The sequence below is a fragment of the Monopterus albus genome, unplaced genomic scaffold (assembly GCF_001952655.1).
Source record: "Monopterus albus unplaced genomic scaffold, M_albus_1.0 scaffold96.1, whole genome shotgun sequence".
Taxonomy (NCBI): domain Eukaryota; kingdom Metazoa; phylum Chordata; class Actinopteri; order Synbranchiformes; family Synbranchidae; genus Monopterus; species Monopterus albus.
Window position 1 is genome coordinate 2996523 of NW_018127976.1, and position 11902 is coordinate 3008424.

The 11902-nt window shown below is 39.9% G+C and overlaps 1 protein-coding gene across 6 annotated transcripts in view; it reads left to right on the top strand.

Moving 5' to 3' along the window:
* The window catches only part of wdr37 (WD repeat domain 37), a 32722-nt gene that overhangs the window by 387 nt on the left and 20433 nt on the right, over positions 1-11902 (top strand). For 2 of the 6 annotated variants that reach the window (XR_002275591.1, XM_020608869.1), the window contains exons 1-10: positions 48-174; positions 1058-1327; positions 3484-3580; positions 3688-3783; positions 4394-4470; positions 7844-7982; positions 8357-8428; positions 8820-8864; positions 9344-9420; positions 9666-9900. Coding sequence is in view for 5 of the 6 variants with exons in the window: in XM_020608869.1 (XP_020464525.1) it covers positions 1175-1327; positions 3484-3580; positions 3688-3783; positions 4394-4470; positions 7844-7982; positions 8357-8428; positions 8820-8864; positions 9344-9420; positions 9666-9900 (991 nt within the window). In the remaining variant the exon portion in view is untranslated. Of the gene's footprint in view, positions 1-47; positions 175-301; positions 347-528; positions 655-691; positions 716-1057; positions 1328-3483; positions 3581-3687; positions 3784-4393; positions 4471-7843; positions 7983-8356; positions 8429-8819; positions 8865-9343; positions 9421-9665; positions 9901-11902 lie in introns of those variants that run through there. The other 4 variants (XM_020608870.1, XM_020608874.1, XM_020608873.1 and 1 more) reach the window with 4 other exon arrangements.

Here is an 11902-nt window from a genome sequence, read left to right on the forward strand (position 1 = left end):
GCGCAACACCCATTGGCTTAAAAGTGGAAACAAAGCCATGTGATACGGAAGTGGGTGTACGAATCCAACTGTCAAACAGTTCTATTAACATTGTAATACTTCCGAAAGTACTCCTGCTGTTACCGTTTACTGTCATTGTCACACGTCGACAACAAGTTAACAGCAAACTAAGAGGTTTTTATCATTTCTTATTGAACTAGGAAGACAATCAATCTGCTGCTCATTGTAAATGTTAGGTGCTACCGTGAATGTGATATGTGGTAGCTAGCACTTGTTAGCGTACAGTCTGTTTCATTTTTAGACTTCCATGCTAGCCGAATATGATTTCAGAGACGCTATGACATTGGTGAGTGTCAGGTTATGGATCACAAACCGTAAAACCAACGTCGACTAATAATTTTAAGCGTAATTTATCCTGTTAATGTACTAAGCGTGTTACTGGGTTGATGTTAATTATGTTCTACATATGTCGTTCTTCCACTTTTAGCCTTTCGCCTGTAATTAACTAGCGGCAGCTACATTTGGTATGCATTTTCCAGCAGCTTATAATGTTAACTATGACGCTTCACCAGCTATAATCTCAGTCCTATATGTGTGGTCCTTGTAGCAGGTAACTACCGACCATGACGCCGCACTTCGGTTACAGTAAATACCGTGAGTTTAAAGTCGTAATGGTTTTTGGCAGATGCTGGTGGATGATAATAGTCCACTTTAGGTATGTCAGCCCTCACCAGTAATCACTAATAAATTGATGAATTGACCAGAAAACGCTAATTTATTCACAGATTGCCTGTTTGAAGTGAATTGGCTTGAATTAAGTGCTTGGTGAATCATTGCACTAGGTACATGTCTGTCTTTTTAAAAAATAAATGTCTTAAGCCACAAGTACACTGTATGGTTTTAGTAATGAGCAAAGCAGAAATAAGTTACTGTAATGTTGAATGGAATTTGAATTATGCTGTTTCAGGGGGAATCAGAGAGCAGGTGAGGTTACCTTTCACCTTGAGCAATTCTTGCAGTGGCTAAGATCCTGAACCTAGCTTACTTTTACCTGCAGGCAGGTGGTGATAATTGACCAACCTAACCAACGCACCAGTCAAACAGCAAGAAGCAGGTAAACTGCTTCTTAGAAAGGAGGTGAGCAGGGGGGAGGGCCACCCAGCAGATAGGAGGCATGCCTGTGGAAGGTGGAAGCATCAGCGGCTCTGCTTCAGCTGCCCGTCACCCCAAGCACAAGCACAAGGCTCACAGTTTATCTAGCCGGCACACCAACAGCACAGAGGAAAGGCTACCAGGGTTCCAAAGAGGAGACATGCTGGAGGGACAGGTGAGGGAGATACACAGACGTATGTTCTCTCTTTCTCTCACACACACACACAGACAAATATTTGTGGTAAACTTAGTCATGTAATATTGGTTGCTGGCATGACCTACATAGTTACTTGGTTCTCTGCTCAAAAACATGACCAGAAGGTTCTTTTGTTTCTAATTGTCATGTTGTGGTGTGAGCCCGTTTTGTCTTTCTTGTCAGTCATGAGAGAGCAGTACCAGCTGGTTTAACAGCATTGCTTTTATTTTCTACCTGGAGTCGCGGTATTCACATACAATTTAGAATGGGTTTTTGTGACCGTTCAGAAAATCTTGGTGTTGTCTTGGGTAGATACAGGACAGGATCTTTAGTCAAAGTGTCATGATGTTTAGAAACTGCTTGGTGTGGATGTGCTTGTTGGTTACTGATTTCTGTTTGTTCAAGCAAAGGAATCTATGGGACTTTTGTTTTTAGCCAGCTGGTGCCATCAAGTTAGTTATTAACAGCCTCCAAAAAGGTTATTTAAATTTTAGCTACAATTGATTTAGTTATTCAGAAAGGGAAGACTGCAAGCTTTTTGACAAGCATGCATTTTCTGATGCAAACCGGTTGTAGTGGACTGTCGATCCTCATTGCTCGCTCAGATAATAAAAGCTGTTTTTGTTTGGTCAAGCACATCATGGCTGTTAACTTTTGGGAGCTGGCTTTAGAGTGACCTTACTGAGAGTCGTCTCTCAGATAAGCTGTACAGAGGGTTTGTGAGTGAATGTCAGAGGTTTTAGATTGTATCATGGCTTTCTGTCGCTGGAGATAGAACTGGTCAACTAAAAAAACAAAACAGTTTGATTATCTGAAAAATGTCTGGTTTTTGTGATCCAGATTTTGGTTCAAAGTATTAAATAATTTCTGTCAGTATTCAGGAGCCCTAGGTTTGACCATCAACATTTACTTTCTCTAACTGACAGTGTCCTTGGCTTGTCACCCACTACTGTTTGAGCTCAGCTTGCTCTGGTCTGTAGTCTCATCAAGGTTTAATACTGGTTGTTCAGGCTTGATTAGTCTTTTCACCAGGCCTTTTTGTGTATTGCCAGAACACACTGGCTCTATTTATGTACCCAGTCTGCCCCCCATGGCTCAAGTTCCACGTTCACAGATAGTTTTATAAACCCATAAATGACACACACAATGCATTTTCTATCACAGTTTTAGTTCTGTCATTATTAGCCACAGTACACTGCAGGTTTTAAGGTCACAACTAAGCGGCTTTGAATTTATTACAGCTGCCTGTTGTTTGCTAATTGACTGTTTTTTTTTTCTCACAAAGTGTGTTGACATGTGGCACTGATAGAACAGTCGGCGGTTAACGTCACTGTGACAAACTGTTGATTTTAAAGATGTGCCAGAAGGAAGCCAAGTATTTGGTTTCCTCGTCTTTCAGTAAGCTGTAGAAATAAGCAGCAGCTAAAGAGGCACGCTGTCAAATGCAGCCTTTTGAGCCCATTGTTCTCATGGCAGCCTTTATGTGTCATTGTACAGTAGTCTGGTGTAGACTGGTGTTCAACTAGTAACTGGAGTTCAACATGGAGGTACAGTAAGTCATTTAAAATGTTGAGTTGGACTGGTTGGACCATGGATGGTGTCTCATTGGTTGAGTGTTACGTAGTTCTCTAGTCAAAAATGTAGCAGAGTAGTCGCAGAAGTGTAGTTGGTGGCTGACTAAACCAAGTGAACTTGCGTGGTGTTTTTGATAAGGGATTTATGTGGGTTGCTTCTGTGTTATTTAAGCTGTGTGTTTTTTATGAGTCACCTAGACTTCTCTTTGAATAGTGATATAATATTCTAGAAACCTATTGGAAAATTGTATTTGTTCATGTCAACAATAGCATTTTAATGTTTGAGCCTATTATTTTGTGAAAGCATTTGAAATCTGTGTTTAAAAGATAAGGCCGGTCATTTTCTGTATTGACAATATTTTCCAAGACTCCCTACACAGAGACTGAAACCGACTGAATGACTTAAGCAGCTGTTAAGGTCTGTCAGTCCTGAATCAACTTATTCAACTGTGTCTAATTTTCCTCCAGCAATGTGATAGTGAACCTTTAGGCCTGTATGATAGATCACTGTGAGGTTTGACAGTGTTTTGTTTTTCATTTTGTTTGTTTTTGTCTGTCCAGGACTCCAGACTGCCCCTGCCTGTACGGAACAATCTTCTTGACCTTTTTGGGCAGATTGAGCGCGAGTTTGAAAATTTATACATAGAAAACCTTGAATGTGAGTGACTGGTAGGGAAAAGTAAAGCAATTAGTTAACTGTATTGATCTTGAGGAGCTGAATGACTAAGCAGTGTTTGTTTATCGATGCCTATCACAATATTACAGTGCGCCGTGAAATCGACTCACTAAATGAACGTCTGACTGCAGATGGGCAGAGTACTGAGGGAGGCGACCTCATCAAAGGAGCCCTGAAAACAAAAGGTACAGGTTATAAGTCTGATTGGAATGCAGTTATAGTACAATTATAGCTAAATTTTTAACACTAATCATTTTACTACATTTTTTTATTTATGATTTTCATCATTCATTAAAATTCCAAACTTGTGGTTAATCATTTTATGAGACTGATTTTATGGAGTCATCTCAGTGGCAGCTGCATTTTGTTACTATCTAAAGTAAGGCTTAGCAGTTATACCTGCATGTCCTTGCAGAATTGTTCCAAGTTCACTCAGGTTTCATGGTGAGCAGTAAAAAATAACTGCTCTCTTCAAGTCCATCCATGGATATTCAATCAGATTTAGATGGCTTTAGCTTAGCTTTCAGGCATTTTTGCCTTTGTTTGTCAGTGGGTTCCAGGGAGCTGGACAGGAAACGAAACAGAGATAGAAAAAGGGAAACCTGCAACAAATGGCTTTAATAGGTTTGTGTAGGTTTTCAAATAGCTAGAAGCACAACAAGGCTTTGTAATGTTCACGTGTGTACCGTTTATAACATCTAGACACTTTTATTCAGCCATCACTGCAGCAGTGAGACCAACCAGTTTTTCACTGGGTCAGTTTCACCCACTGTCCTTTGTCTCTCCATCATGCAGCCAGCCACAGCACCAGCCACAGCACCAGCCAGCTGTCACAGAAGCTGAAGACGACCTACAAAGCCTCCACCAGCAAGGTACCTGGCTCCAGTTATGTTAACCTAATCGACAGACTCGGCGAGATTTGTAAATGTTTGAGCTGCTGGGATTCAGGCCTGCTGTCATGGTAACGGATCAGTAGCTCCTTTGTTGCTGAGTGTGAGTTGAGCTGTGATCAAAAAATGTTACTGTTAAAGGATAAGTTTGGTGATTTTCTAAATCCCATACAGAGATTAAATCCAACAGTGAATTTGGCATTCTCATCGTAAAGTGAATTCAGAACTTGGTTAAGCTTATTCGACTATGCCATAAACTTCCTCTGTTGTTTGAAAGCTGTTGGCTCACTGTGTGGGTTTGATTTGCTGCACTGGATGACATGTTTCTTCTTCACAATTTAGGTTTGTTATGTCTTATTTCAAAAAAAGAGCTCTGAAGGCTAAGAACAGTCATCAATGGCTGGCCATCCATTATAACAGACAAATAAACTAAACAAGGTTCTGGAGTCACAAGCATTATGGGGAGTACATGGAATTCATTGTTGGCTTTAGTGTCTGTAAGGGATTTGTGGAAAATAATAGAAAATCACCGGCATTATCCTTTAAACTTTTTGGTTTTTGAAATAATGATGGATCGATATAGAGATCTTTGAATATACAGGGGTCAGGAAGACTGTGATCTTTAGCATTTACCAAAAAAATAACATCTCCCTTGACTTCTTCCTTTTTAATCTCTTGCCGACATAGTGCTTGTATACTTTCCATGGCAAAATAGGTGGACCTCGCAAGTTCAGTGAGTACATGGGACATTCATGGGTAACTTCCTGAATGCTCTGTTTGTCTGTAAACATCATGGAGGAACAAATGTAGACTCCTTTTTTGTTTTTTGATTTAACTCCAGTCTGACCTTGACTCCTCATGTCTTTTCTGCTCTGCATCCTGTCATGAGCCATTTGGGTGAATAGCTGCATTTGTTTAATCTAGAAAACAATTTTTTACAGTTTGTTTTTGAACATGTCATATCTTAGTTGTCAGTTTGCCCCTGTGTCCTAATGTATATTGTATGTTTAATGTTTAAACAAGACACATTAATGTTATTTCTTTAAAAAAACAAAACAAAACATGGCTTTGACATTGTTTTCCGCAGTCTCTTATTTTCCACTTGACTTAAACATTTCCCTCAACAATTAGCTTTGTTAAAGCAGCAATCTGACTGTAGCCAAAGTCTGTGCTAAATGTGAAAGGGGACACAGTCCTCTTCTAATCTGAAAATAAGAAAAGAGGATATACAAGATCAAGGAAGAACTACTTAGGTTAACCGCTGGACAGAAGAAGCTGCCATATAATATACAGCTGACCTCTCAGCTGGCTGAGAAACATGACTAAAAACTAATTTTGCTTATACTGATGGAACTTGAAACTTATGATCTACACTAACTGTATTGCCAGTTTACTACTGGGATGACCTTGCTTTCACTGAACTAGTCTATTTTTCTTGCTGCTCATTGTGTTGTAATGATCGATAACGGTCAGATTGTACTGTATAGCAACTTAAAAACAATGGACAGAATGAGAGTATATGCTAACACAGTCTTACACGTGTGAACCGGATGCTTCATTGCTGTATTTAATGACTACCAGTGACTGAAGCTTATTGCTGTGGTTAGCCTTCTGCTTGCAGAAGCATGTACACTACAGGTTGTGACCTCTTAGTGACAGGCGAAACATCAGTTAGTTTCTTCATGTGGAAGCCTGCATTAACTCAAAGCCGTGCGTAAACAGACCAGTAGAGCATCTTATTTTCAGAGGTGCACCACATGGTATAGTTGCACTTGAACAGTATGGGTCCGTCCACCTGTACTTGATTGTGCTGTCTTGATAATAATACACACAGTGTGGTGCAGTTTGAAACCACAAACTTTCTGGCAGTTGTAGAGACATCCTCTGGTGTAAAAAGAGCACTTGTTTACAAGATACACACACACACACAGTTTGCAGGCTACCATTCTAGAGGCCTGTATCACAAAGTATGTTCAGCTTCTTTCTCTGGGTTTCCTGGCTTCTATGAGCTTACCATTTAAGTGATATACAGTGAGATAAAACAGAATATACTAAGCAAGCTGCATAAACATTAGAAATAATTTATATGTTAAATGTGATGCAAGGGTTCTGTGGAAAGTGTTACCGGTAGGTATTGTATAGTATCTTCACCATTGTAACAAGTTTGCATGTTCTCCCTGTGCCTCCGTGGGTTCTCTCCGTGTTCTCTGGCTTCCTCCCACAGCCCAAAGACATGCAGCTTAGGTTGACCAGTGACTCTAAAGTGCCCATAGGAGTGAGTGAGTGAGTGAGTGTGTGTGTGTGGGTGTTTGTCTACATGTCAGCCCTGTGATAGACTGGCGACCTGTCCAGGATGTACCCCGCCTCTCGTCCAATGTCAGCTGGGATTGGCTTGAGCCCCCCCCCCACGGCCCTATTCGGAAATGGGTATAGATAATGGATGGATGGATAGACCTTTGTAACATATTCAATAGTCTAGAATGAATATGGACAGAACATTTATCAGAATGTTACAGTGAAATATATGTGAATTATCCTTTTTGTATTTCTTGTCTCATTTTGAACCAATTGTTTCAAATCATTGATGCATAAAAATCATTTTAAAAGCAAAGAAACATGCATTCTACTGCCAGAGCAGAAAGTGACATATACAGCTGGTCTGTGCTGCAATGGTTGAGAAGAAATGAGTGTGTGATAATGTCAAATAGTTTCATTTATATTTTAATCAAACAGTGTGTTACAATTACTATTCAGCTGAACCTGTAACTACAATTTAGTCTGTAGTCTGAATCCCTATCTCTGTTTGTGGACAAATAAGTGTACAAAAAAATTTATTTTTTTCTCCACAATTATTTTGAGCAGCAACATTTTTCTGTTAATATAAAATTAAAATAAAGTTGTGTTTTTTTTTAAAGTTTTTTATTTAATTTTTTTTAAACTTTTTTTTTCAAATAGCTTTTCATTTTATTTTGAATTCCTGTTAGGAATGATGGTTTTAATCCGGTCTTCTGAACCTGCTTTGGAGCAGGTTAGCCATACAGTATGAAGTGAATTGGCTTTGTGATACCAGAAAACCTGATTTAGGCCCAAAGAAGGTGGCTAACGCTAATCTCACTTTGTGATACAGGCCCAAAATCTAATATACATTTATATTGGCCCATTTTATCAAAGTAATCAGCATTTGTATTGGTTCTGAAAACCCTATGTTTGTGCACCTGAAATTGCTTTAATATAAATTGACCTCTAATGCAAACAACACTGTGTTTAGTTTACTTTTGGTTCAGCACTGGGTCAGTGCTCCCTCCTTTCTCTCTTTTCTCTCAGTCACACTCATCTGTCATCCCTCCCTGTTCAGATTGTGTCCAGTTTCAAAGCCACCACAGGGTCCCGGGCTGTGTGCCAGCTGATCAAGGAGTATGTGGGCCACAGGGACGGAATCTGGGACCTCAGCGTCACCCAGACTCAGCCAGTGGTCCTGGGCACAGCCTCTGCAGGTACACTTCACTGAGTGTGTACATCCACAGTATATACAGTATCACTGTGGCATTGTTTTAATACATAGCCAGCATAATATGTAGCGTTTTAAATAAAGCTGCTGAATGTGCTGTTTACATTATCATAGGAATAAAGGTGCTGAATGTGCTGTTTACATTATCATATCATATATGAGGTGATGTGCTGGTGCAATTAACCAAACATGAGAGCATAGCTGACATTATTGATGGAATCTTTTGAACACAAGAAGTGTTGTTAGTGCTAATATTTGTAAACTCTAAATATACAGTATATTACAGTATTAGTTCATTTTCTGATTACTATCCAAAAATGTGAATGGCTTCATGATGTCCACCCTGCCCCTCCCTCACAGACCGCTCAGCTCTGCTGTGGAGCATAGAGACTGGCCAGTGTCTGCTGAGGTATGCTGGCCATGCAGGATCAGGTAATTATACTTAGGAAATGTTACAGTCATACAGTCATTTCAAAGTGCATGGTGAAATCAGTTATACAGCATTCATACTACAGTCTATTAAGGTTAAAATTACTTTGTGCAAAATGTTAAGTGTGTTAGTAGGAATTGGTAAAATTTAAATGAGGCTGTTCGCTTTGCACTATCAGCTTTTGTACATTTAAAAGAGAATAGTGGCTAATGGATTTATGTACTGTGTTGTGTGCTTGTGCCAATTGGTGATCAAATTGACTATAGATAACTGAAGACTTGATTGTCTTCACTCGCTGATCACTGGGTCATGTTTACCACATGCCGACATTTCCTCACATGGCTTGATCATAACAGGAATGCTTCATTTAACATATGTACATGTTGCCCACAGTCAACTCCATCAAGTTCCACCCCACAGAGCAGATGGCCCTCACAGGTATGTATTATAATGAATGTGGGTTTATTTTAATGGCGCCGATTGTTTTTAATATATACTGCTAGTCAAACGTTTGGACACACTTTCCCTTTCAGTTTAACAGGATAGTGTGTCCAAAATTTGACTGGTAGTGTGTGTGTCCACCTGTTGGTTCTCGTCATGACTATCGTTTTGATACCTCTGTTGTCTCGAGCAGTGAGTTGTTTTAATAAAGTTTTTTAAAAATAACTTGCAGGCATTTTTTGCCGTTATTAGTCAGTGGGTTTTGGAGAGGCAGACAGCACACAGGAGAGACAGAGATAGTGATGGGGGAGACTTGCGGCTTGTGTCAGCAGCCAGACTTTATGCACAATACGCACATGTACAGTTCATGACGTGATGCTGAAATCAACTGGCTGTCAGAGCGCCACCTCCAGCAGCCACTGTTATGTAGATTTGAATGTGCTGTGTGTTTACTGACATGTTTTAATATGTCACAGCCTCTGGGGACCAGACAGCTCACATCTGGCGTTACTTGGTGCAGCTTCCTGCCCCACAGCCACTGTCAGATGTCAATGTGAGTCACTTTGTACTGTTCTCTTTCCAGGGTTTCTACTGGAATATCATAGGATTTTTAAAGGCATATTTTTGTCAAAGAATTAAATAAAATCTAGTACAGTAATAGCAATAATATTTACTAATAGGTCACTTTTACTTTCCATAAGAAATGAAAAATACTAGATCCAAGCTCTCTTGTCTTCTGTTTCATATCACTGTGGGCATCTGTGTGCATTGACTGGACTATTGTGTATCCTTCTGCAGGTGCCATGTGATGATGACCAGGACGTGTCAGATAGAGAGGAAGGCGAGGTGGATGGCGAGGGCCCTTGTGAGGTCCCCACCATTCGGGTCGCTACAGCAACCCTGAAGAGCCACCAGGGTGTAGTGATTGCAGGCGATTGGTTGGTCGGAGGCCGGCAAGTGGTGACAGCTTCCTGGGATCGTGCTGCCAACCTGTATGAGGTGGAGACATCCGAACTGGTTCACACGCTCACTGGTAGGCAACCTCGGCAGACACATTATTATCATAGTATGCATTATGGTCTCTTTATCTTCTGGTATATATACATTTAGGTTTTATTTTTAGGCTTTTCATATTTTACTTCATAAAGTATTCAGACCTCTTCACTTTATTGCCTCGTAGATTTCATTTTACTTTCAAACTGATGCTGATATAATAGGAGCTGTTTAAATGTAAAACATTATGGGCACTTGATGGCAAGATCCATTTCTCTGAAAATCCTTTGCAGTATATATTGTTCATATTTTGCACTGGTTGAATTATTCTGTCATTGTGTTCATCTGCAGTCATTTTCCACAGCAAGTGTATAGCTTGTAATTTGAGTATACAATTTTTATGCAAATGTTTGTCAGCCCCTGGGCAAATTCCATATTTTATGATTCTGTCAAGTGAAAAGTAGCCCGGGTGGGAAAACACATGCTAACAAATGGTTGTCTTTCTTAAAGTGTAAATGCACCATTACTGTTTATTTTTAACTTACTGTGGCATGTAAAAAGTTTGACCACTCTACTCAGTACTCAGTATTATCCTCCTCTTTGGCAGCTATCAATGATGCAAACACATTTTATAGCCGACCAAGTCTTTTTTTCACCCCACGCGATACAAGCTCTGAGATATTTTAGGTTGCCTTGAACAGACAGACTGCTTGATATCTAGCCACACATTTTCATGCTAAAGTCAGGGGACTGTGAGGGCAATTCAGCCCCAACACAGAATATTTTCACCCCCATGCTTAGCGGTTGGTGAGGTGTTGGCTTAATCAAATTCTCTCCTCTTTTTCCTCAAACAAATCTTTAGAGACTCTGACTAAAGAGCTCAAGTTCAACTTCATCTGTCCACAGCACTTGTTTCCAAAGTCATTCCTATTTATCCAGATGCTGCTTTTAATACGTCAGATTTTGACCTTTGTGATGAGGTCACAGGTAAGATTTTGTTCTGATAACTCTTCAATGTAGACCCTGTTTGTGTATCAACACTGGTGCACCACCGATCCTGTGCCAGCCAAATCTTCCTAAACCATAGTTCCCTTTAACGTTCCAGTTTTTTTTAATGACAATTCAGCCTGTGGAAATTTCAGTCTGGAAACACTTTCCTTTTATAGTATTCTCTGTAGGCATCCGTTAGATTTTTTTATTTTTATTTTTATTTTTGTCATAGCTGCAGTCGGTTGCTTAGAAGCCCCCATGGTTGTTGAGTGTTACCACAAGGTTAGTGAATTTATTAATTTGTAATGACATTTGTTCACATGGCTTACAAGCAGGTGTCCATATTATGGCATATGCCACAGTTACTGTTTACTTTTATATTTTGCAGGCTTATTAACTATTAAAGTTGAAAAAAACTTAGAAAAATCAACTGGACTAGATTTTTAGGTCAAAGACATTTCACTGCTTTTCCAAGAGGTTTCATCAGTTCTGACTGATTGGTGTTGAGCCAGAGATATTTATCCCCATCGGTGGTGTTTCAGCACTTTGATGGCCAACAATGCCACCCCTATTTAGCGAGGGGCTATTTTTACAAAAATAGCTTCCTTAACTCCTCTCTCAAACCAGCAATGTTCTCTGGTGAGAATCTGGACTTCACTGTCCTCAAAAGAATGTCCTTTGTCCTTCAGGTGGAGGTGGACTGCTGACTCTGGTCCACTGGAGTTGGCCCTCCTGTGTTGGGCCATGCGTTTGTGAAGCGGCTGCTTAGTTTCACCAATGTACAAGTCGTTACACTCCTGACTACACTTAATTGCATACACCACATCACTCTTGTTTACAGTGCCTTGCGAAAGTATTCGGCCCCCTTGAACTTTGCGACCTTTTGCCACATTTCAGGCTTCAAACATAAAGATATAAAACTGTAATTTTTTGTGAAGAATCAACAACAAGTGGGACACAATCATGAAGTAGAACGAAATTTATTGGATATTTCAAACTTTTTTAACAAATAAAAAAACTGAAAAATTGGGCGTGCAAAATTATTCAGCCCC